Below are 27,039 nucleotides of genomic sequence, written 5' to 3'. Positions count from 1 at the left end.
GTTTGTTGTGTAATACTTCACCTAAGTAATACACAAACGAACAAAATTTGGTGCCTTGATAAGTTCGAAATTGCTAAGTTAGTTGCACATTGAGCGAGAAAGAATGTTACCAGCTATTTATGAAGTTTTTATGACCAAATTTCAACAGCAAGATCAGCCAACTACGAACGCTATTCAACAAGGAGTCTTTCAGGAAATTCTATCTCCAATATTAGCAACAAGACTAATTCGGAACCAACAAAACTAATGGCATTGATACCTGGTTGATATGATGAAGTTTTGATTGCATAACCAACGTGTTACACATGTCCAAGAGCATGAGCAAACTATTGTACTGTATATAGTTTACGCATCAAGAAACAAAGTCCACTGGAGATCGCAACCAACTACATCTTACTACTGTGAACAAAGTTTGCTACAACCGCGGAACGACAGATGCAGACGTGATCACTCATTTTTTTAACCTTCGACACGCAAGGCGAATGCGATACTTCTGTAAGCTTGTATGTCTTATGTTTTGTTTTCAAGTGAAATAGTGTATCTATATTTGTTATATTTACCGAGCTCTGTCATTGCTACTGTACCAAATTGTTGTTTTAATAACTGTGATAAATATTATTACCACAGAAATAATTTTGTTGAGTTAAGCTTTCAATTTCATTTCACGCAAGCTTTACTCTGAAAAAGGTGGCTATGTGACGGTTACGTCACGAGTCATGAGTAGTTTTTCGAAATGCTTGAATTTTATTTTGAGATCTTGCAATTCAGTTGTTGACCGGACTTGAATTCCCCTTAATGATGTTCAGATAAATTAGCCTACCTCGATTGAACTGGTGTGTCACATATATATACCGATGTAATGTTTACAATTTTTCCTTTTACCGTTCTCACATGTTACTAAGCGCAATGTAACCTTCAGTAAGCTTTGCCCGAAGGTGAAAACCTTTGTAACTTATAATAAATAAAATGGAAAATTATAATTTAGTAATATATATAGATAGAAATTAAACAAACAGCATTATCAAACTGTTCAAGAAATGACAACAATACCATCGAGTCAGAAGAACATCAATATATCGATTTTCAACCGTTCTCATTCTCGCTTTAATTTGTAATATTATAAGCATCGGGTTGGTGTTTGTTGTTGAGTTTGAAATGTCTTTAGAAGTTTAGTTTAGTTTAGATATATGTGCAGTTTGAACGATGTTTCATGGTAGCGAGCTGAAAGCACCCGCAAGTACCAGGGTTATTCTTTGCATGAACTGAAGCACCGGCAAGCAAAGGGCACTGCATGCTTTTTATATGCTTTTGCATTTTTGACGATCCTAATATAAAGTAAAGGTTGTTTTTTAGTTACGTAAGTTGTTATATTGCGCACTAGGCTTACAATTGCTAGCAGACTGAGGTATTTTTCAACGCACTTCACTACAAACAAGAAACAGAGAGACTTGCGTCAAATAATATTTTTCAGCGAACGAAATGTGTCAGCACACAATCCAAACTAAGGAAAGATTCAAAGAGCTCCTACATAATTGTGCAGTGATCAACACTTTAGCAATTCTCAACGGTTATTTGTCATGTTTAAGTCACAAATGTTTCTAAGTGTTGTCAATTCTTTCATAATTGTAAATTGATTAAAACTCGTCGCGGCCATGAATGTACTCAAAATGCGATCATAGATCTAATTATTCTAATAGCTTCTAGTAATATAGCTGCATCGATTGTTTGACGTCAGCTACAAAACCGGTGTCGTGCCGCATTTGTTCAGGACATTGTGAGATAGATATATCGCATGTCTCTGTGTTTTCCGCTAAAAACCTTGCAGATTACCGTCGGTTTGAGAGAAAACTTGCAAGGTGAAAAACTTAACTTGCAAACAAGAAAACAAAACATGCAGGGAAGGTAAATCTTAAATCAGAAAATTTACACTTGATTAATATACTTGCGTATATAGTTTCCTTGTCCTTATATCCGTATATGCTTTCCTTGTCCGCCATTACTTTTACCATTTCGCTAAGCGAAGTAATGCATAGATTTTGTACAAAACTTACTGTAACGAATATTTCAAATTGCGATTACAGTAATACAAAATATATATCATAAAACTTGGACAGATATGAAAGTAGCTCTTGGACTAAAGCAACACTACGCAGACAATCTCTCTGCTATTTCGCCAACATTGTGACGGTGGCGGTGATGAAAACATTCAATGCCTTAAACAAGGAACAAATATCTTGGGCGAATCGCTGGTTAGGGTTGTTCTAAAATACTTTAACATGGTTTTCGAAGAGAGTCTTACAATGAGTTTCAGAGGTGCTATTTAATTCTGCGTGACAAGTCCTTCGTCTCTTTAAGTCTATTACATACGAAGCTATATCTCAGGGGTGGCCAGACCTGCTTCATGCTCGAGCCGCATATAACATATTCCAGTTTCAAAAGAGCCACAACACAAACACAATAAAATACACGAATTTATTCACTCACAAAGAAGTGTAGCTATTGATTAACATTAGTGCTGCGTGGTGATACTATGAGTCTCCAACTGGGCTTCACCAACTCTTTTTGCAATTACACAGGCCAACAAAAATAATTTTTTTCAAAAGGCATGATATGTTAGATCGATTTAGGGGTATATCAGGGGCGCTGAGTCCGAAAATGCCATTACTTTTGCTGAATTGGCTCTAGTTTTTGAGATATTGCTTTTTCCTTAATACGCCATGAAAAGTTACAAATGTATGCTAGTGAGTAACGTAGGTTAACAAAAACTGAAGCCATGTGAAGCAGCTATTTAGTTTTGCCCAAATGTTGAGTTGTCTGGCACAAATTTCTCGCTTGAGAGGTAAATAAGACCTTAGATTAGTTTATATCATCTCCCATCAAGCACTAACATAAGCCTTAACATCAACACATAGCATAACATTCTTGATTCGGCAACAAAAATAACGTTTTACCGGGACAGAGAAGAAATGTTAATGCAATTTTTCTCTCAAGAAGATAATTTTGTGTACTGTAAAAACATCGAAGGACTTCTTTCATCTATGGGTCTACTTGAGTATAAACCAGAAGAATGGAGGTCATTCATTGACAGCTCCAAAAAAGGCTTGAAATGTGTGCTACTTCACAACGAAAATAAGTTTGCCTGTGTTCCAATTGGCCACTCAGTCGTTTTAAAGGAACACTACCAAAGTGTAAAGATGATCTTGAAGAAACTTTCTTATACTGAGCATAACTGGGAGATATGCGTTGATTTGAAAATGTTCAACTTTCTCTTAGGACAACAAGGCGGCTACACCAAGTATCCCTGCTTTATTTGTTACTGGGATAGTCGGGCCACTGATCAACGCTGGATTAAAAAGGAATATCCCATACGTGAACAGCTTGTGCACGAAGATAAAAACATTGTAAATGAACCTTTGGTCATTTGTGATCGCATCATTTTACCCACATTGCACATCAAACTGGGTTTGATGAAACAATTTGTCAAGGCCTTAGATTAGATAAAGATGGTGCTTGTTTTGATCACCTTTGCAAAGTATTTCCTGGTCTTAGAATTGAAACGCTGAAAGCAGGAATTTTTGATGGGCCACAAATACGAAAATTAATTTACTATTAAGTTTTTCCATCACATATGACTGAAGTTGAGAAGGCAGCCTGGCACTCTTTCGTTGCAGTTGTAAAAGGATTTCTTGGAAACACAAAAGCAAGCAACTATGTGGATCTCATAGAAGTAAAGCTTACAAACTTTCAAGCTCTTCGATCAAGGATGAGCATAAAAGTTCACTATCTATTCAGTTACTTGGATCGCTTCCCTGAAAACCTTGGAAATATGAGTGAGGAACAAGGTGAAAGGTTTCACCAAGATATCAAGGTAGATGTGATACTCACATGATGGCAAATTACTGCTGGGGCCTAATGCGAAGCTGTCCACAACCAGACTACAGGCGAAAGTCGTACAAGAGAACTTTCCTGCAGATGGCTCTTTAAGCTAATTTGAGTAATTAACTAGAATGCATCTAAGAACTTCACTAATGCACATCCTGAGATGGGTATATTTTTTCGTATAGTGTTTTGTTTTGAATACTCCGTGGCAAATAAAAAAATTGATTGCTTGTTTATTTCGTCTGTTTTTACAAATTGTCGTCTTTCTTGTGTTGGCTTAGGCATACTTGGTTTGTTATTACCAAATTACTGCTATTTATTGTTCACTTCAAGCGAGTTTTAATGTGGTGTTGGAAGCTTAGTCTCACACATTGCAATATGTTAAGAGAATCTGTTGAAAAGACGAATAAATGGGGCATTTTTTGTGTTGAATATACGGAAAAAAATAGACTTATGCAGCACTTCTTCATTTAGCTAATCTCATTGTGTCTTTAGCTTTTGCTCATTCTTGTGGTTTTAGTGCAGATAGACTTACAACAACATTTAATATAGGCTGTTCCTTAAGATAAAATGCAACCTACGTTCAAAATTAAAAGGTACCAAAAATATCAAAATTCGCTAATATCTTAAAAACTAGAGCCAATTTGCAAAAACTAATGGCATTTTCGAGCTCAGCGCCCCTGATATACCCTAAAATCGTTCTTACCTTCCATGCCAAAATTTTTTTGTTGGCCAGTATTATTATTATAACCGTAAGTCCATAACGAAGACTTAAAACTAGGTCAGCCCTGACGTACAGCTTCAATCTGACAGTTTACTTAACTACAGTGTACAAGTTAGCACACTTCTGTACAATAATGTACTTTTCGGAGTGTAATTTGATTATTGCTAACAATGAGTCTGTAATGGAAAGTGGTATATGGTACCTTAACCTGTAAGGTTTGCCCACTTCCTTACAAAGTCTGTTTACTTGTGTATATCTTAACAGTGAACTTTGATAGACTTCAGCAATAATGACACAGGAATGACTACTGTATAATCTGATTATATTTGAAGCTTCTTTGAACGAATACATCAAGATAGAACATTGTGACAGCTACATAAGAAAGTCGACCACTTTCTAGGGTTAACTTAGTAGACTGTTAAGTGACGACTGATAATTCGTAATGCACGCACAGTAACAGAGAGGCAATCGATTACGTCACAAAGTGTTATGCTTCGCTGATTCGATAGACGAGGATTCTATGTCGTACACAATTTTATATTACATTAATTGATATATTTATCACAAGTCCATTGTTAATACGTGTGACAGAACGCATCGTTTCATAATCTGATCAAACAACTCGTCTAGACCGGGAAAATTGCATGTCTAATTCAACAATGATAATTCATTAAAGAGCCGCAATCAAAGGCTCAAAGAGCCGCATGCGGCTCGAGAGCCGCAGTTTGGCCACCCCTGCTATATCTGATGCGGCGTCCCGTCAAACAGGGTAAAATTAAGATTTCTATGATTCTGTTGACGAAAACATTTAAATACCAGGCTAGACCAATCAGAGAGTTGTATGTTTGTTCTTGTTTTCAATTCTGGGAATTACCCTACCAGTTGGAGTGCATGAATGTCCAAACGTCCTAGGTCGCGTGCAAACTTAGGCTAAAAATTGCCGTGAAAGTAGCTAAAATTGGGTTTTTGGGTCAAAAAATCTAGTGTAGATTTTGCGCCACTATTACAATCTATCACTATAAGTCAACCATCTTTTACTACAGAAATATTTAGAAAGTCTGACCAACGCGCTCACTGCATCCGTCGAAATGAGTTTTCCGACAGCAACTTTTCATTGATGCGATATGTGCTTGAACCATGTTTGAAGACCATCCAGCTATGTGACGTCACATTATCAGCTCCCAGCGTAGCTTTTTGAAAATGGTTTTGCCAATAAATTGTTAACGAAAAAATATTAAGAAATTTGGCTTATATTTTATAAGTAAGAAATTATCAGTGTTGTAAATTATCGAAAATAAATTTCATTAGCATTCACATATCTATGAAGTGTCTGCAACTTGATTTTCATGAAAATACTCTGACAAAGGACAAAGTTTTATCTGCAAATAATTAGCTTTATACATTAATGTATTTCCCTGCAGCTGTATTGGTTTGAACAAGTTCTTGGTAATTTGTACTTTCATAACCTCATTTCATATCAATAATTACTTCTTCAAAACACTTGCTATTTCAGTAGTTCAAAACTTTTTTCAGGGATAACAGAACTTCTACTTAAGTAACTTATGTGATTACTTTGACCACCACTGGTCATTGTTTTAAAAACAATCTCAACATACTGTAGTGTTGGACTAATACCACATGAATGACATTCCACAATTATATATGACATTGTTTATATTTGTAACCTATTTGCTGGGGAAAGAAAATGATCGCGCAAAACTGTAAAATGAAGGGGGTACAAATAAATTGCAAAACTATTACAAGTATTTAGAAAAGACGCATTCAACAACATGTGATGGCATTGCTATGTGCAGCAAAGCAGTAGTGCTGATGCGAAAGCATTTTCAACACTAACATTACAATAACTCTGTATGTAAACAAACACCAAAAATAAAAAGGTTCACTAAACAAAGTTTTTATGATCGTATCATCTACATTTAAAACAGAATTAAGGCGTAAACTGAAAACATCAAACAAATTCCAAGGTAAAGTTTGACGGTCAATCAGCTTTAGAAGTAGTTGTAAGAGCTTTGGGATGGGTGCAAATTATTTTTAGGTCTATTTCAATTAACTGCAGTAATATAGGCCTACTGACAACTTTGCTCTCTTTGGAGAATAATTTATCTAATTCATAAAATAGTGTGCTCACTTTTATTCTTATTTTTCTTTGGGGCAAAGCAAAGTCCTTGTGATATCAGATCACTCATTGCTCGGGTTGACACTCCACAGTTGAATGTGGTGCGATTTATACTTATGACCTAATTGCTAAGAAAATGAATGTGAATAGCAGGAAAATGCATATGATGTGAATACAGAAACATAAAGAAACTGGAAAAATTAATACATCAATTCAAAGACATTGAAATATGCAAAAATCAAACCAAAACGAGAAAAACATATTAAATTGGTTCATAGTTTGTAATGTGAATTTTGCAAATGTTTAAAAATGAAACAAGATCTTTATGGCCCAAAACATAACAATCATTGGCATAAATGGCAAATCAACAAACTAGCTTTATGTGGTGTAAGTATTAATCTTAATGTTACTGTAACTTTAAATGTTAACAAATACCAAAACATTACCACATCTACACTTATAGTAGATCTGATTAACAACAAAACTAAAAATTGATTAATTACGCTCTCCATCAGTGTGTACTTTCATATAACGCTGCAAGTGGCTGTTTCGTGAAAATGAGTTCAAACGAACATCGCATTGATAGCGAAATTTTGCGTTGATAAGAACGCCGTCCAGTGTGGATTTTCATTAGATGCTGCAAATTGTTGTTTTGCAAAATCATTTGCAGCAAACATCACATTGATAAAAGCGCTGTCCAATTTGCACTTTCATATGACTTTGCAAACTGCAGTTTTCTGAAAATTATTTGGAACAAACTTTGCTTTGATAAGATCGCTCTCCAATGTGGACTTTCATGTGACGATGCAAACTACTGTTTTGGGAAAATGTTTTGAAACAAACATCACATCGATAATTGCGCTCTCTAGTGTGGACTTTCATATGACTTTTCAAATTGCTGCTTTGCGAAAATGATTTACAGCAAACATCGCATTGATAAGAGCGCTCTCCAGTGTGGACTTTCATATGAGACTGCAAAGTGCCATTTCGTGAAAATGATTTACAGCAAACATCGCATTGATAAGGGCGCTCTCCAGTGTGGACTTTCATATGACGATGCAAGTTGCCATTTCCAGAAAATGATTTACAGCAAACATCGCATTGATAAGAGCGCTCTCCAATATGGACTTTCATATGATGGTGCAAAGTACCACGCCGCGAAAATGATTTACAGCAAACATCGCATTGATAATTGCGCTCTCCAGTGTGGACTTTCATATGAGACTGCAAAGTGCTGATTCGTGAAAATGATTTCAAACAAACATCGCATTGATAAGGGCGTTCTCCAGTATGTACTTTCATATGAGACTGCAAATTGTCCTTTCCAGAAAATGATTTACAGCAAACATCGCATTGATAATTGCGCTCTCCAGTGTGGACTTTCATATGAGACTGCAAAGTGCTGGTTCGTGAAAATGATTTCAAACAAACATCGCATTGATAAGGGCGTTCTCCAGTATGCACTTTCATATGAGACTGCAAAGTGCCATTATGCGAAAATGATTTACAGCAAACATCGCATTGATAAGGGCGCTCTCCAATATGGACTTTCATATGATGGTGCAAAGTGCCATGTTGCGAAAATGATTTCAAACAAACATCGCATTGATAAGGGCGCTCTCCAGTATGGACTTTCATATGAGACTGCAAAGTGCCATTATGCGAAAATGATTTACAGCAAACATCGCATTGATAAGGGCGCTCTCCAGTATGGACTTTCATATGAGACTGTAAATTACCATGCTGTGAAAATGATTTACAGCAAACATCGCATTGATAATTGCGCTCTCCAGTGTGGACTTTCATATGTTTCTGCAAATTGTCCTTTCCAGAAAATGATTTACAGCAAACATCGCATTGATAAGGGCGCTCTCCAGTATGGACTTTCATATGATGCTGCAAAGTGTAGTTTCGTGAAAATGATTTGCAACAAATCCGACATTGATATAGCTGCTCTCTAGTGTGATTCCTTAAATGAACATTTAAGTTTGATTTTGTTTTATAAGATTTTTCACAAACTGTGCAGCAAAAATGCTTTCCTTTGTCTTTTTCCTTAGTTGCCATCAAATATCCAATATTGGTTTTAATGGTTTTGCAATTTGTCTTTTCTTTACCAGAAAATTTCAAAACTGACAAAACTTGCTGGGGAAGTAAATGAATATGCAAAACTGAAAAAATTGTAGGTAATATCAAGTACCTGTTAAGATAAAGATAAAATTTAAGTTAAAGATTAATTTTATGATTATAACATCTCCATTCATAACAGATCAAATTAACATGTTAACTGAAAACTTTACATAAACTCAAATGAAAAGTTTGAAAGTCGGTCAATAGTAGAAGTAGTTGTGAGTTTGGGATTGGGTTGGGTACAAATATTTTCTTAACCTTATTCAAATTACAGCATTTATGCACCAAAATTTGAAAACAATCTTGAAATGTTGCAGCACAAATGGTGAAAACCCACGATTCGCTGAAGAACAGATTCTGTTAAAATAACATGGAAATGATTTTTTAAAAGTAGATTTATGTCCAAACAGCTTGTCAAAGTGTCATTATTTCTGAGGTCATGCTTTGTTGCGAACTTTCAAAAAAAATACAAATATAATGAGAAAAAAAAATTTGAAACAATTGTGCCTTCAACTTAAACGACTTCTCACAATTAGGACACTGATGTGGTAGCTTTATGCTGTGAATTGTCATGACACTGCAACCGTGTGCAACTGTGACACTGCAAATAACCGCTTTGTGTAAATGAATTGCAGCAAACGTCGCAAGTACTCTAAACAGTGTGATATTTCATATGACACAGTCAATTGCTATTTTCTGAAAATGTTGTGTGAATATGATTAGCAACAAATCTGACATTGATAAATGCGCTCTCCAGTGTGGACTTTCATATGACGCTGCAAACCGCTGTGTCATGACAATGATCTGTAGCTAACATCGCATTGAAAAGGGCGCTCTCCAGTGTGGACTTTCACATGATGTTGCAAACTGCTGTTTTGTTAAAATAATTTGCAACAAATCCGGCATTGATATGGCTGCTTAACAGTGTGAGTCCTTGAATGGGGAATTCAAGTTTGAGTTTTTTAGAAGACTTATCACAAACTGTGCTGCAAAAATGTTTTCCTTTGTCTTTTCCCTCAAATATCCAATATTACTTTTAATTATTTTACAATTTTTGTTTTCTTTATCAGAAAACTTCAAATCTTATATGTTGAAATAGTTGTATTTTTGTACAATCTTTTCCAAAACTGTGATACAAAACTTTTACAAAACTGTGATAAAACAACACGAAATTGGTTACCGGCAGCAAACAAACAATTTTTTTTACTTAGCAATATCTAAGTCATTACTCATAATGATTACTTTCGTAGAACATCCGAATAAGTTTGAAAGGTATGGTAGATATTAGATGTGGTTTATATTAGGTTTCATAACATTTCTTTTGGTGTCTTTCACATTAACACCTGCTTTTGTAAAAAATATGTATCAATCACTTTCATTGAATCATGCAACTCTTACACGAATGAAGGGCTACACTATTCCCTTAGGCGGAACCGGTAGGCAATTAGCCGAGGCAAGCTTATTCATCGGGACCGGGTAAAACCTGGACACGACGCAATCCGCGGATCGTCCATGGACGGTTGAAAATGGACGATTTTTGTGTAAGCGACCATGGACAATTTCATCATTTCCATTATTTTAGGATTACAATTTTAGGATAAGCTTAAATAGTACATATGATGAAAGTGTCCATGGACGGTTTTGGGATAGGCTTAAATAGTGGATATTATGAAAGCGTCCATAAAAGATTTGTTCATAAGCTCAGCTGACAGGAGAGAAGTGACTATCATCGTCCATCCAATAAAAACTTGTTTAAAGCAGTGATTTCGAGATCGACCATGAACAATTTTAGGCTAAGCTTAAATAGCGTATACGAAAAATCGTCCATAGATTGATTCGGGATAGGCTTGAATTAGTGGATATGATAAAAGTGTCCATGGACAGTTATGGAATAGGCTTAAATAATGGAAATGATGAAATTGTCCATGGACGGTTTTGGGATAGGCTAAAACAGTGAATATGATGAAACTTTTGGATATTGTAAGTGTAGGCTATTTTAGATAATTGTTATGTGCTAATGGCAAATTTTTTCGTGGCACTTGGGATAAATGGATGTTTCAGCATAGAAAACATGAAAGGCAACAAGACAGTTTGAATTGTGGCCCAATTGCTTTAAAGCTATTTTTAGAAAGGATGTATCCAAATTTGTGAAGATTAAGTATATAATCACTATTTGGCATCACAATGTATAATTGTGTATATTCCTAAAATTAATTTGGATTTAATGAATTGTGAAAAATAGCTTTTCTATCTATAAGTGGCATATTGCAGGAAGCTCGAAGAATTCTTAACGAAAGTTCTGGCGAGGAACAGATTGACTTCGATACTGATAGCGAGTCCTGCAAAAAGTATCACATGGACTTTGGTACTTTACTGCTCGATTCCACTGGTGAGAGGTTGTTGGGTTTTTAATTAGAACTGCAGTATTTGTAGCATGTTATGACCTTGCTGTTGTTTAAAGTCGTGGAAGTATACCACATAAATTTTCAGAAGAGCACTAATCTATACTATTATGTACAAAGTTAGTGTAAAAGAGATTTATAGAAAAACGACCAACATTTTTAACCTGACTTTAAACAGATTGATGAACTATTTTGTTCATTGTTGTATTTGTAACTGGCACATTGTGGATCTTGAATTTTGTTGACTAAATATTTTTAAAAACTGAATACTTCTGTTATTTTGTTTGCTTCTGTTTTCACAACAAAGGATTTTAATGTAAAAATGCAGATATTTTTATTTCATTTTGCAGACTATGATGTATTGCTGAGCTTTTGCAACATATGCCACAATCAACACCAATCTGAAGTTGACCAGCAAAAGACAATGGGTAAATCTTGCTCATCATATAATACTTTAACTTGGGCAGATTTAACCATAATTGCATACAGTTTAGTAGGTATTATTGGAAGTTTGTTTTCAGTTTTACTATAGTCTTTGCCAAATTCTGAACTTTTCGCTTTTAGCTTGATACTTCAACATGACCATGATAATCTCTATTGTTGGACTGAAAAGTCTTCACACGAGTTAAACCTGGCACTGATTCCTTATCATTCGATCCCCTGGTTACCAAACTAGCCTTTGTGCAATTTTGATTGTCACATATTTTTATTTGTTTTTATATCATATTGCCCAAATTTAAACTTTTTGCTATTCCCAATAAACAGACCTAGCTTCGTTAATGCATTGCGACTGAGTATTGAACACAAGCCATGCACTAAAGTCAGTCTGCGTCTCTGTTTGCTCATGATTTTTTTTCAGCTGTTACACTATGTTTCTAAGTTCAGATAATTGTCTACGAGTAAACAGGTCCAGCAAAACAAAACAAGAAAATTTGAAATCACTTTCTAGGTGTTTTATTTTTGCAAGTCATGGTCCCAAAACATCTATAAAAGAACTAAGTTAATGACTTCTGTTTTTTGCTAAGTCGGTTTAACTTTATAGAACACCTATACCAGGGATGTCCAACCTGCGGCCCGCGGGCCACAGTGTGGCCCACCTGAGATTTTTGTGCGGCCCGCTAGTCATTTTCACTCCAAGTAGTTTTTTGAACTTTGAATCTTAGCCTAAATAAAATGTACCAGTCAGCTCTTTATGTACCCATTTTTCTTGAAATTTAATAGGTTCTGCGGCCCATTGAATTATTTCAAGTGACAATGCGGCCCACTATAATAAAAGGTTGGAATACCCAGACCTATACCATGCTTAAGCATAGGTGGGCAGTACTGCGGTACTATAGTACCGAATTACTTTTTTCAAGAAATTTCAGTCAGTCCCAGTACTCGTTACTTGTCGCGTGAATAGTTAAAATTTTAACAAATATGTGTTCAAAAACACATTTTAATCCTTAACACCAATTGTAGTATCTGTTGATCTTTTTTAATCTAGAAATGTCAAACAAAATTGCAAACGAGTAATCTTTACCGCAGCAAATATTGCATTTGCTGCAGCATCTTTTACACAAAAAGTACCGAGCTATTTTAAAACAGTTACCAATGGTACTTTCAAAGTACCAACTTCCCACCTCTGTGCTTAAGAGATCATTTTACAAGATTTGATGTATAAGTTTTTAATATAAGTATAATGTTTAAGTATATATTGTTTTTTTCAGATTGAACGCAGTCTTTGTTGTCGATGGGTTAATCAGAATTGTGTACCATTGATAGAGCATTTTTCACAGGAATGTTTTTGCAGCACCTGCAAAGCAGCACAGTTATACAATATGTACAGTTAAAAGTTTTTGGAATTGCACTTTATTCAGACCCAGAATGGAAAGCTTGCTGTTCTTGGGTGAAAAATCCCCTGCGCAACAAGATGACAGAATAGCCATCATATGTCCAATTACTTTAACTTCACCCCCGCGTTCACATTCAAATATTGAGTTGACACAACGCCTTTGAAATACATTAAAATTGAGTTTTTGTTGGATGGACAATGATAATCATTTCTCTCCTGTCACCTCAGCTTATCACAAAAATTGTTCATGGACGCTCTTATCATATTCACTGTTTAAGCCTATCCCAAAACCATCGATGGACAATTTCATCATTTCCATTATTTAAGCCTATTCCATAACTGTCCATGGACACTTTTATCATATCCACTAATTTAACCCTTTGCGGTCCTCTTTTTTTTTACCGTTTTGGTCACCACAGGTCCGATTTTTTTTAATGCATTTTTGAGTAGTTTTATATGTGTAGATAACGTTTGTGAACTTTTTTTGTCGAAATTATTTTTTAGCGTTTTTATAACAGCTACTTTTCGCAATTTTTTGCTTCATGGTTTTTCTAGATAAAAGGTTTCACAACTTTCAAACAATTCTGACGTATATTCAAACACAAATGCAGATTGTACACAAGTCAAAGTATCACACTGTTGAATTTTTCCGGTGAATTCCTGTGTGACACCCGGCCTACGGTCAGTCTTTGTAGGTCACCTGGGTGTGATATTTTTTGAAAAATTTTCCTTTAACTGTTTGTAAAAGTATTACAAAACTGCAGTGAAAACCAATCAGTCAAATCAAAACTGTCGTCTGTAAGGTAGTAATAAAATACAATAACAAGCAAAATTCCATATTGCTGTGTGCAAGAAATACTACTGGCTTAGCCACTCAAAAAAAGAAATTAACCCTACCAGCACACCTAAAAAAAACCTAAATCTCTCTACGCAGTTTGAACAAAAAATAAAGAAATTTTGGCAGTTTTATGGCACTTTATAACTACTTTAGTTTCAGTTTTAAAGCACCAGAACTAAAGTAGTTCAACATTTACTGACATTTGTTTTTCCACTAATTGAATATATCAGTAATGTTGAACTTATAACAAAAGCAATAGCAGATAACATTATTTGGTGCTTGTACTCAACAACTAAGTCAGAATATAAACCACCAGGGTTATCTTACCTCAATTTTCTGAATTTTAGTAGTGAAGCTGTGCCATACATGTTACTTATCATACCCTATATACACCAAGCAAACTCTATCAAACTAAAGCAAGCCCATCATAAGACATCTTCTAACCCAAAAAATATTTGAAAAAAAAATAAGACAACTCACAGTACGGTACAGCATAAAAAATAAACTACCAGTAAATGTTTGTGTTCTTTCCAAAAATGATAAAAAAACATTCCTTTACAGGTCCATCAGACTGCCAAATGTCATAACTAACATCACAAAAACATTAAACAATTGCAATATTAATTTTACAGTTAGTGGAATACTGCAAAACATTAAAGCACTTGTCATAGACACATAGTGTTAAAATCACGGAAATGATACATTACAACAAGTAAGCTAGTTACCGTATCATACGTGCAATTAGGCTAGTTAACACATTGTCTCAAACACACTCAAACACACATTGTCTCCCACAGTTACTGTACCATTATCAAATGACAAACATTTATGAATACAAATCACAAAGTTGTCTAAGAAAGTAATTAGGCAGTGATCTTCTGAGATCAAAAACAAAAATCATGATTGTCCATAAATTCCACCTCTTCCGCAGCAGCACGATCATCAGCAGAATATTTATTCATATATGATCGTCTAGCATTCGCATGCAGCCAAGCTAGTCTTGGTGTGACGTCAAAATTATCCGAAAATTTCTCACTCACTTTTATAATTGCCTCAAGAGTATTTACACCAAAATGGTTTCGCAGTTTGGTTTTGTTTAAGTTCAGCTTTGAGAATGTTCTTTCCACCACTGCAGTACTCGGTGGAAGAGCAGCTACCTGCAGCACAAATGTTGCCAGAGTTCTATAAGCAAGGTTACCATCGGTCTCAACTCAAAAATAAGGACGACCAGGAATCGAAAGATGAATACCACCTTAAACAGTGCACAACAGGAAAAAGCAACCAATGTTTCAAAAAAAAAAAAAACAAGACACCATCTGCATGTTTTTAATTTTGGTATCTCTTTGGTACAAAGTGAAAGGTTTGAAAATGCCCAAAATACGAACCTCTGCCCTAAAAATAAGGACGCAAGTGAAAATAAGGACATTTCTTAGAAAAAGGGACAAACATATTTTCTAAGACACGGACCTTTAAAATAAGGACAAATCTTAGAAATAAGGACGGTATGGTAACCCTGTCTATAAGAAACAATTTTGCTCGTAGCAAGCCAAAAATTTTCAAAGACTTGCCTTTCCATTGTTCAGAGATGATATTTTCATCTCCTAAAAGTGATCTCCATTGTCGGTCAATCTGCTGTGTATTAACGTTGAGCACAGTTGTAATGCAAGGAAGTCCACTAGCAATCGTGGCTGCAGCAGTGATTGAAGAAGTTTCGTTAACAATAGCAGATGGTTTCAAATGCGAAAGAGATTGGAGTATAGGTTCATCTAAACTTGCCAGTACTATGACACTTTATCGAAAGACACTTTATCGAACGACACTTTATCGAACGACAGTTAATCGAACCGACAGATGATCGAACAACACTTTATCGAACGACACTTTATCGAACGACAGTTAATCGAACCGACAGTTGATCGAACGACACTTTATCGAATCCACAGTTGATCAAACCGACAGTTGATCGAACGACAAACTTTGACAATAGCTTTAAGCAAGATTTTTGCGTGTTTCTCAAACATTGAGACAATAAGCCATTGTGATGTGCGGTCTTTGTAATGGTGTGCATTAATGAATTGTGATGTATATAACATAAAGTTAACGATTTATATTTTATATCTATATTTTATATTTGTATCATAAAGTTGACGATTTCGCATGGCGGCCGGCCCGCCATGCGAAATCGTCCGGCCCGAAACATATTAATAAGTTATCACAAGAATACGGCCCGCCGTTTGTTATTGAGTTTCAAACTGCAGTGTTAGCTCTGTTTGAAAAAATTGTGGTATTGTTACGCCATAAGTACTTCGTACTAGTCTATTGTTACGCCATAAAACTGGTGCGAAGGCGGTAGACCAGTATCTCGTACTAAGTACGAGATTGTCTGTACAGTAGACTAGACTAGTCGTTATAGATACAAAGAGTAAGGAATTGAAGGCAAAATTTCATAGCAAGGGGCATATCGCTGCCTGACTTTTACACAAAGTACCGGTAGCTTCTTGAAAGTGGTCTTTATACCAGCTTTTTCAATTCTTGTTGTAAAACGGTTCGAGGACTTCCTGGCCACGTTCAGTGACGACGATGAGCAGCACTTGTCTGAATACATTGAATATTTCGAAACTACTTGGATTGGACGATTGCGTCACAGGAATCGTCGTCAACCTCTATTTCCTATCCGGTGTTGGAATGTCTTCCACCGGGTTCAAGATGATCTTCCACGAACGAATATTGAGTGCTGGAATTGCTGGCCCACCTCGGAAGAAGCGCTACGACGTTGTCAACCAACGGCTGAAGAGCATAGTCGAAAACTATGACTCAACGAATATTGACATAAAAGTTATCTTCGAGCAATTGCACACAACTTGTAATTAAATGAATGCGATTGAAATGTGCACTTCGTCAGTTGTCGTGCTTTTAACAGTGCATATCGTCAGTTGTTTCGTTAAATTGTGGTTCTTTTAACCCTATCCTAACCAGGCTCGCGAGTTTACTAAAAAACTAGGTGTGGCCGACCCCGTACACACATTTGCAATCGTTAATTACTAGAAAACTATGCGTCGTAGACTGATGAGACTTTTACAGGTTAATAGAAACATGATCTGGCTTCCTGTATACATCATAACTGTAAAACTAAAGAAAGTGAATTTAGTGTAAATTAGGTATTTCTAAAAGTGACACATTTCTAGAAATTCTTCTTGTTACGCTGCGCCCCCGCTGTGAGAAGAAAACGAAACAGAATAGTTAGTCAAGTTATTGGTGCATAAATGAGTAATACGCTTCAATGCGGAGAGAGCAAAATTATATAAATATCACAATATCTCAAAAATTACAAAATCCAACTTTATTAAACAAACATGGACAGATAGCTGAACATTTTTTATAAAAAGTCATCAAATTTCAATTTTCTACAGCAAACAATGCAACTGTACGCCACGTTTTGCTATGACTGTGTGCGGGAGAAGCAACAGTCGATTCGATCAACTGTCGCCTTGATCAACAGTCGGTTCGATAAAGTGTCGTTTGATCAACTATCGGTTAGATAAAGTGTCGTTCGATCAACTGTCGGTTCGATCAGCTGTCGTTCGATTAAGTGTCGTTCGATAAACTGACGTTCGATAAAGTGTCGTTCGATAAAGTGTCTTTCGATTAAGTGTCGCGTCACGCATCAAGCCTGGGTAAACCTCTCGGATAGAAAGCCAGCGGGAGCTGTCGTCAACATTAAGACGGTGGATATGATTATCTTTGATATAAGATCGCTTCATAAAGTTCAAAGTAAACATTTTGATCACACGGACCACTTCGGGATTAAAATTGTGCAGCTGGAATTCATTGGATTGAAACAGACGATTCAACCCAGTGCGTTCATCTAAAACAAAGTTCATGAATTCAAAAGTGGCACTCAGATAAGGTGCTTTTAGACCATATGTGTCAAACTCCCGGCCCGCAGGCCACATCCGGCCCGGTTTACAATAAAATTTGGCCCGCAAAGTTAGTTTATACATTGAACTATTTCCGGCCCGCGAGATCATTGTACAGTATAACTTACTTTTTTCAAACAAGCAACAAGATTATAACAAATCGCACAAGAGAGTAGCACAGCAGTTCTTCCACCATACGATACAATAAATAGATTTAATCTAACGCTTGTAATCTGGGTTGCCTTTTTCTTTATTGATTGTTTATTCTTTATTGCTTTTGGAAGGAGATGAATGCAACATAATGACGTAACAGAAGAATAATCAAAAATAGCCCAGTGAAAACTGCTCTTATTCAGTAGCCTCAATTTAATTTTGGCAAGTCTAATAGTACGGCAGCTTTCAATATGGCCAAAAGGAAAGTAGATATTGAGAACAGATATTTTCAGGACTGCTGGGAAGCGGAGTATATATGTTCAATAGCATCTCAGGAAAACCGTTTGTTTCATTTGTGGCGATAGTGTCGCAGTAATTAAGGAATAAAACCTAAAACGACACTATGAAACCAAACATCAAGATAGCTTCAAAAAGTTAAATGCAGATCAGAAACTGCGGAAGGTAGAAGAGTTAAAATCTGACAACGCAGCAGACATTTTTCACCAAAGCGCAATCCCAAAGTGAAGCTGCTGTGAAAACAAGTTTTGTACTGGCAGAGGATATAGCCAAAGCAGCCAAACCTTTTACAGAAGGAGAATTTTTGAAAGACTCTATGATGAAATCGTGCGACCTTTTGTGTCCAGAGAAAACGAAGTTGTTGGCAAATGTAAGCCTTAGCAGAAATACAATTGTTGATAGAGTCTGCGAGATGGCAACTGATGTAAAAACGCAATTGATTGAAAAGGGTAAAAGCTTTGTTGCTTATTCTCTCGCCGTTGATGAAAGTACCGACGTGACTGATACGGCACAGCTGGCTATTTTTCTCCGTGGAGTAGATTGCAAATTATGCGTTACAGAGGAAGTAATGGGCATTAAATCAATGCATGGGACCACGACAGGGAAAGACAAATTTCAAAATGTAGGCTATGTCAATGTCTAACCGACATAAACCTTCCATTGGACAAACTTGTTGGGCTTACAACAGATGGGGCACCGGCGATGTGTGGTGAGAAAAAAGGACTGGTGGGAAGAATACGGTTAAAGATGCAGCAAGAGAACTGTTCTGGTAAGTTAACAGCATATCACTGCATCATACATCAAGAAGCGTTGTGCGGAAATATACTAAAAATGGAAAACGTAATGAACACGGTAATACAAACCGTAAACTTTATCAGAGCTAAAGGTTTAAACCACCGACAATTTACATCTTTTCTGCTGGAGTTAGATTCAGAGTTTGGCGACTTGCCTTATCATACCGAGGTGAGATGGCTAAGCCGGCAAAAAGTTCTCAACAGAGTGTTTGAGCTGAGAGAGGAAATCTGTCAGTTTCTACAAAGCAAAGAAAAAGACACTACTATACTCCGTAGTGAAATCTGGAGATGCAACTTGGCATTTCTGGCTGACATAAGTTCTCATCTCAGCGCGTTGAATGTTCAGCTTCAGGGACGGGGCTGTATGATTATTGATATGTATGACGCAGTAAAGGCGTTTCAGGTAAATTTGCGCTTATGGGAGGCACAAATGCACCAATGCAACTTATCTCACTTTTCCTGTTGCCAGGTAATGTTCAACCAACTCTGTCCTACGACATTCCCAAAAGCACACTTCGCCGAAAAATTGAGCGAACTTCGCTCCGAGTTTGCACGACGTTTTGGTGACTTTGAAGCACAGAAAAGTAATTTTGAGCTGCTGCGCAATCCATTTGCAGTTGACGTAGAAACTGCCCCTGCAAATATTCAGATGGAGCTTATAGAACTGCAGTGTAATGGGACACTAAAAGCAAAGTACGGCACTGTGGGGCCTACAAAATTTATTCGCTTTATTCCTGAAACAATGTCCCATCTCCGTCTACATGCCGCTCGAACCTTGTGTATGTTTGGTATCTATGTGAACAGTTGTTTTCTGTGATGAAGATTAACAAAACATCACACAGAAGTCGTCTTACTGACGAACACCTACAGTCCATTTTAAGAATTTCCGCAACACAAAGTCTTACCCCAAACATCAACAAACTTGTTTCCATGAAAAGATGTGAAACATCCAGCTCTGATAAAGTGGCACCACTGAAGTGAAGACAGTTGAATGCTTTAATTTTCTAACTTTTTAACTTTCAAATGCACGGTTTAATTTTCATTTTTTTATACAGGCTGCCTGTAGTATGGTCGTGTTTGACAGAATCTTATTACTGAATTTCTGTGTATGAGCTTATAGTTATAGCATACCGTAAGCCGCGTAACATATTAATTTTTTACATATTCATTTTATCGGTCTACTTTGTGCTCATATTTGAGAGCGGCTTCTTTAAACATTGTACAATGCAGCACAAATGTAACAACAGAATTTTCAATTCACGTTGTTCCAACTGATTGTGCGGCCTAATTTCTGTGAAATACACTGGTTTTCCCCAAAGTCTTGTTTTCAATAATAAGCCTACTTCGTGGTAGGTGAGCTTTCATTTTACTTTTTGGTAGGGTATATTATCGAGTGCGACGTATTTTTCCTTTTTTCCGTCGGTATTTGTGCGACTCGTATTCGAAGAAGAATAATACACCGAGCTTTAAACATCAAAAACTTGGTGTTATTTCGCAGCCTGTTCCAATTCATGTACTGGTGTAGCGAAACGTTCAATCAAATCACGTCAAGTTACGAAACGTACAATCAAGTTTCATCCTTACGGCCCGCGGCGTTAAATAAGTTTTCAGATTTAGCCCCTGGTGCGATTGAGTTTGACACTCCTGTTTTAGACCATTGAGCACTCTTTCAGCAGTTGCTAATTGATCTTTCAAATACCTCTGCAGTAAAAAACAATTGCAGTGGTTTCCATTGTTCTACTATCCTTGAGGTGCACATTTGTAAAGAAAGCCACCAGGTTTGACACGTTTTCAACATCTTGTGTGGTTCCGTTTTGCAAAAATGCTGAAATTATTTCAATGACTCCTGTCTGCTGGATGAATTTTTGAAATAATTATTATAGATGTCTTGCACAAGTTGTTCAGCTGTTTTTGAAAGCTTTTTGCCAGCATGATTTGCCACTAGATGGATGCTAGGGCAGTAACACTTGAATACAAAAATATCAGGAATATTTTCTAACATCCGTGTTAAAAATGAATTACTACCACCTTGCATGAAATTTTCTCCATCTGAAGCATATCCAACCACTTGTTGCCATGTGAGTTTGTCTTTAACCAATGCTTCTTCCAAGGCAGCAAATAGAGCTTCTGCGTTTCCCCTTTTTAGCCTAATGAGTTGGTATAACTGTGTTCTTGGTGATCCATTGTATAAGTAGCGGACATTTATACAAAAGATTTTATTCATTGATATATCTGATGCTTTATCACAGAGTCACAGTCTACTACTTAACTATTACTTACTAATCAGTACATTTGGTTGTTTGTTTTTTAAAAGGTTCTATTTCTAGCTTGTGATGATATTATAAAATTGCTTGCAAATCGAATGCCGCATAGAATACTTGTTTACGGAAATCGGCAAAGCAAAACATTGCGTTACGTAATCGATTCCTCTCTGCTTATCGTATTAAGTCGTGAAAAAAATGTCGTGCATGCCTGCTTTGCGTGTGTTGTTATTCATAGTTGTTCAATGCGTTACAGTCTACGAAGTTAACCATAGAAAGTGGTCGACTTTATTATGTAGCTGTCACAATGTCTTATTTAATGTAATCGTTTAAACAAGAAACAATATAACCAGTTTATACAGTTGTCATGGTATACAATTGATTCTAAGATTAAGAGAAGCGAAACAACGACCTGAGACTCATTTCACTTCGAGGACATTAAGCAATTCTACAGACAAACATTGTAATTGAAGTGATCGTCCTTACAGGCTAAGGAACGATAAACAATCATTTCATTACAAGCTCATACCAGTACTTGAGTAGGCTACGGTACCCGATACTTAGGCTTTTTTTCTTAAAAATGGTTTACTCTGCACCAACACTACATGCCTTGAGGCATAAGCAAATTAACATAGTACACACCGCCTACTCCTTTCCACAGTCCATGACAAATTAGACAACTTCATAAGCCCACTGCAACATCCTTGTTGCAAAGATGCATGGATATAATTGGATATCCTATGCATCGCAATGCGCGCGCAACATAAAGTCGTAAATCTACAAAACAAGATCACTTCATTTCTGTTCAATCTGCTGTGACGGAAATGTGTTTTTATTGAAATTTGGCAAGAAACGTTTAGACCGGGGTTGTTCAAATGGCGGATCGCGATCCGGATCCGGATCTTTTCAACTTTTTGTGTGGATCTTCAAATGTAGCCTTGAAAAAAAAAATTTTTACAGTATTTTCATGTGGATACTAATTGTCAGTGTTGAAATTAATTTTTTGAATTTATAATAGCATAATTTTGCTCCCTCTCAGCATTGAAGCGTATCGTTTTCGTTTACTCATTTACGCACCACTAACTCGACTAACTATTCTCTTGTCTTCCCTTCGCGCGGTAAGCTGGTTTTCTGCACAGCGGGGGGCCGCGGCGAAACAAGAAAAACTTCTAGAAATGTATCACTTGTAGAAATATTTAATTTACACTAAATGTTCTTTCTTTAGTTTTACAATTATGATATATACAGGAAGCCAGATGTTTTTGCTACTAACATGTAAAAATCCGATCAGTTTACGACGTATAGTTTTCAAGTAATTAACGATTGAAAATGTGTGTGCAGGGTCGGCCACAACCTAGTTAAAATAGTAAAGTCGCGAGCCCGGTTAGGATAGGGTTAACACGTGGCTGTCAATACGCAGACATTGTTTGTTGGTCGATACGCAGATATTTGTTCAATTAGAAACACAAAGGCAAGAAAGCATTGAATATTGAACAGAAAAAAAAGTTTGAGGCTGCCATTCTGTAGCACACTTCACTTTTGACTTTTACATAGTTATTATTATGTTGTAGGGTACATTTTCATGAATAAAGCACTGTGGCGGTCGTGATAATAATTGCAATAATTTATACAAATTGGCATTTTGCATGAGTTTTTGTATTTTCTCCAGTTTAGATAATGTAATGTTTGAAAAGCTGCGTAGTTCGTGCTAAGCTCTTATTCAAACAAGGAATTCTAAACCGACATATTTGACGCAGATATAAGTATTTCAAGTACCTTGTGTTTACGGCGTAAAGTTTGAAGTGTACTTGATGAAATGTTTGGATGACGTAGATTAGACTATATGCTTTTGTCATTATTCAGTAAATTTATTATTTGAATTTATTTTTATTTTACTTTAAACAAAAGGAAATATATGAATAAATGTGAAAAACCCGTAGGGTCACCTTACACCCTACAAGGGACCAAAAAACCCTACCGTAGGGTAAGGGTAAAATCCTACAAGTGGCAACATTGACTGACTACCCCAGTTTTACTAACTGTTTTCCAGTTCAAACTTAACTTCAATTTAACGACAGTTAGGGGAATAACCGTAATAAATCCCATATAAAATGAACTAAAATCGATAAAAAATGTTCTAAAAAATCGATAAAAAATTTATATGTTATGCTGTATCGTATTGTGATTTGTCTTATTTTTTTTTCAAATATTTTTTGGGTTAGAAGATGTCTTATGATGGGCTTGCTTTAGTTTGATAGAGTTTGCTTGGTGTATATAGGGTATGATAAGTAACATGTATGGCTCAGCTTCACTACTAAAATTCAGAAAATTGAGGTAAGATAACCCTGGTGGTTTATATGCTGACTTAGTTGTTGAGTACAAGCACCAAATAATGTTATCTGCTATTGCTTTTGTTATAAGTTCAACATTACTGATATATTCAATTAGTGGAAAAACAAATGTCAGTAAATGTTGAACTACTTTAGTTCTGGTGCTTTTGAACTGAAACTAAAGTAGTTATAAAGTGCCATAAAACTGCCAAAATTTCTTTATTTTTTGTTCAAACTGCGTAGAGAGATTTAGGTTTTTTTTAGGTGTGCTGGTAGGGTTAATTTCTTTTTTTGAGTGGCTAAGCCAGTAGTATTTCTTGCACACAGCAATATGGAATTTTGCTTGTTATTGTATTTTATTACTACCTTACAGACGACAGTTTTGATTTGACTGATTGGTTTTCACTGCAGTTTTGTAATACTTTTACAAACAGTTAAAGGAAAATTTTTCAAAAAATATCACACCCAGGTGACCTACAAAGACTGACCGTAGGCCGGGTGTCACACAGGAATTCACCGGAAAAATTCAACAGTGTGATACTTTGACTTGTGTACAATCTGCATTTGTGTTTGAATATAGGTCAGAATTGTTTGAAAGTTGTGAAACCTTTTATCTAGAAAAACCATGAAGCAAAAAATTGCGAAAAGTGGCTGTTATAAAAACGCTAAAAAATAATTTCGACAAAAAAAGTTCACAAACGTTATCTACACATATAAAACTACTCAAAAATGCATTAAAAAAAATCGGACCTGTGGTGACCGAAACGGTAAAAATAAGAGGACCGCAAAGGGTTAAATTAGTGGATATGATAAAAGTGTCCATGGACAGTTATGGAATAGGCTTAAATAATGGAAATGATGAAATTGTCCATCGATCGTTTTGGGATAGGCTTAAACAGTGAATATGATAAGAGCGTCCATGAACAATTTTTGTGATAAGCTGAGGTGACAGGAGAGAAATGATTATCATTGTCCATCCAACAAAAACTCAATTTTAATGTATTTCAAAGGCGTTGTGTCAACTCAATATTTGAATGTGAACGCGGGGGTGAAGTTAAAGTAATTGGACATATGATGGCTATTCTTTCATCTTGTTGCGCAGGGGATTTTTCACCCAAGAACAGCAAGCTTTCCATTCTGGGTCTGAATAAAGTGCAATTCCAAAAACTTTTAACTGTACATATTGTATAACTGTGCTGCTTTGCAGGTGCTGCAAAAACATTCCTGTGAAAAATGCTCTATCAATGGTACACAATTCTGATTAACCCATCGACAACAAAGACTGCGTTCAATCTGAAAAAAACAATATATACTTAAACATTATACTTATACTAAACACTTATACATCAAATCTTGTAAATTGATCTCTTAAGCACAGAGGTGGGAAGTTGGTACTTTGAAAGTACCATTGGTAACTGTTTTAAAATAGCTCGGTACTTTTTGTGTAAAAGATGCTGCAGCAAATGCAATATTTGCTGCGGTAAAGATTACTCGTTTGCAATTTTGTTTGACATTTCTAGATTAAAAAAGATCAACAGATACTACAATTGGTGTTAAGGATTAAAATGTGTTTTTGAACACATACTTGTTAAAATTTTAACTATTCACGCGACAAGTAACGAGTACTGGGACTGACTGAAATTTCTTGAAAAAAGTAATTCGGTGCTATAGTACCGCAGTACTGCCCACCTATGCTTAAGCATGGTATAGGTGTTCTATAAAGTTAAACCGACTTAGCAAAAAACAGAAGTCATTAACTTAGTTCTTTTATAGATGGTTTGGGACCATGACTTGCAAAAATAAAACACCTAGAAAGTGATTTCAAATTTTCTTGTTTTGTTTTGCTGGACCTGTTTACTCGTAGACAATTATCTGAACTTAGAAACATAGTGTAACAGCTGAAAAAAAATCATGAGCAAACAGAGACGCAGACTTTAGTGCATGGCTTGTGTTCGATACTCAGTTGCAATGCATTAACGAAGCTAGGTCTGTTTATTGGGAATAGCAAAAAGTTTTAAATTTGGGCAATATAATGTAAAAACAAATAAAAATATGTGACAATCAAAATTGCACAAAGGCGAATGATAAGGAATCAGTGCCAGGTTTAACTCGTGTGAAGACTTTTCAGTCCAACAATAGAGATTATCATGGTCATGTTGAAGTATCAAGCTAAAAGTGAAAAGTTCAGAATTTGGCAAAGACCACAGTAAAACTGAAAACAAACTTCCAATAATACCTACTAAACTGTATGCAATTATGGTTAAATCTGCCCAAGTTAATGTATTATATGATGAGCAAGATATGCCCATTGTCTTTTGCTGGTAAACTTCAGATGGGTGTCGATTGTGGCATATGTTGCAAAAGCTCAGCAATACATCATTGTCTGCAAAATGAAATAAATATATCTGCATTTTTACATTAAAATCCTTTGTTGTGAAAACAGAAGCAAACAAAATAACAGAAGTATTCAGTTTTTAAAAATATTTAGTCAACAAAATTCAAGATCCACAATGTGCCAGTTACAAATACAACAATGAACAATATAGTTCATCAATCTGTTTAAAGTCAGGTTAAAAATGTTGGTCGTTTTTCTATAAATCTCTTTTACACTAACTTTGTACATAATAGTATGGATTAGTGCTCTTCTGAAAATTTATGTGGTATACTTCCACGACTTTAAACAACAGCAAGGTCATAACATGCTAGAAATACTGCAGTTCTAATTAAAAACCCAACAACCTCTCACCGGTGGAATCGAGCAGTAAATTACCAAAGTCCATGTGATACTTTTTGCAGGACTCGCTATCAGTATCCAAGTCGATCTGTTCCGCGCCAGAACTTTCGTTAAGAGTTCTTCGAGCTTCCTGCAATATGCCACTTATAGATAGAAAAGCTATTTTTCACAATTCATTAAATCCAAATTAATTTTAGGAATATACACAATTATACATTGTGATGCCAAATAGTGATTATATACTTAATCTTCACAAATTTGGATACATCCTTTCTAAAAATAGCTTTAAAGCAATTGGGCCACAATTCAAACTGTCTTGTTGCCTTTCATGTTTTCTATGCTGAAACATCCATTTATCCCAAGTGCCACGAAAAAATTTGCCATTAGCACATAACAATTATCTAAAATAGCCTACACTTACAATATCCAAAAGTTTCATCATATTCACTGTTTTAGCCTATCCCAAAACCGTCCATGGGCAATTTCATCATTTCCACTATTTAAGCCTATTCCATAACTGTCCATGGACACTTTTATCATATCCACTAATTCAAGCCTATCCCGAAACAATCTATGGACGATTTTTCGTATACGCTATTTAAGTTTAGCCTA

At 35.9% G+C, this 27,039-nt stretch overlaps 1 protein-coding gene and 1 long non-coding RNA gene across 3 annotated transcripts; both read right to left on the bottom strand.

Annotated features, from left to right (window-relative positions):
* Positions 1-6,717: 6,717 nt before the first annotated feature.
* Positions 6,718-22,172, bottom strand: LOC143453309 (uncharacterized). Of its 2 annotated transcripts, none has more exons than XM_076954589.1 (2): positions 12,562-22,172; positions 6,718-12,316 (listed from the first exon to the last, which is right to left on the bottom strand). In XM_076954589.1, the coding sequence occupies exon 2, from the start codon at positions 8,802-8,804 to the stop codon at positions 7,485-7,487; it is 1,320 nt and encodes a 439-aa protein (XP_076810704.1). In that variant the 5' UTR covers positions 8,805-12,316; positions 12,562-22,172; the 3' UTR covers positions 6,718-7,484. The 2 variants fall into 2 exon arrangements, with proteins under 2 accessions (XP_076810704.1, XP_076810705.1); XM_076954590.1 differs by having other exon boundaries at positions 6,718-15,094; positions 15,506-22,172.
* A 2,286-nt stretch (positions 22,173-24,458) lies between these two features.
* On the bottom strand, positions 24,459-26,551 carry LOC143453320 (uncharacterized). The gene is made up of 3 exons (XR_013115158.1): positions 26,440-26,551; positions 25,930-26,076; positions 24,459-24,986 (listed from the first exon to the last, which is right to left on the bottom strand). It is a non-coding gene; the product is annotated as an uncharacterized LOC143453320 (long non-coding RNA).
* Positions 26,552-27,039: the final 488 nt, after the last annotated feature.

Source organism: Clavelina lepadiformis, chromosome 4, assembly GCF_947623445.1.
Source record: "Clavelina lepadiformis chromosome 4, kaClaLepa1.1, whole genome shotgun sequence".
Classification (NCBI taxonomy): domain Eukaryota; kingdom Metazoa; phylum Chordata; class Ascidiacea; order Aplousobranchia; family Clavelinidae; genus Clavelina; species Clavelina lepadiformis.
The sequence above is the reverse complement of the archived record's forward strand: the minus strand, read 5'-3'. Positions and strand labels throughout refer to the sequence as shown.

What these genes read in the sequence shown, in the direction of transcription:
- LOC143453309 (XM_076954589.1), bottom strand. Translation starts at nt 8,804, where the DNA reads ATGGCAACTAAGGAAAAAGACAAAGGAAAGCATTTTTGCTGCACAGTT.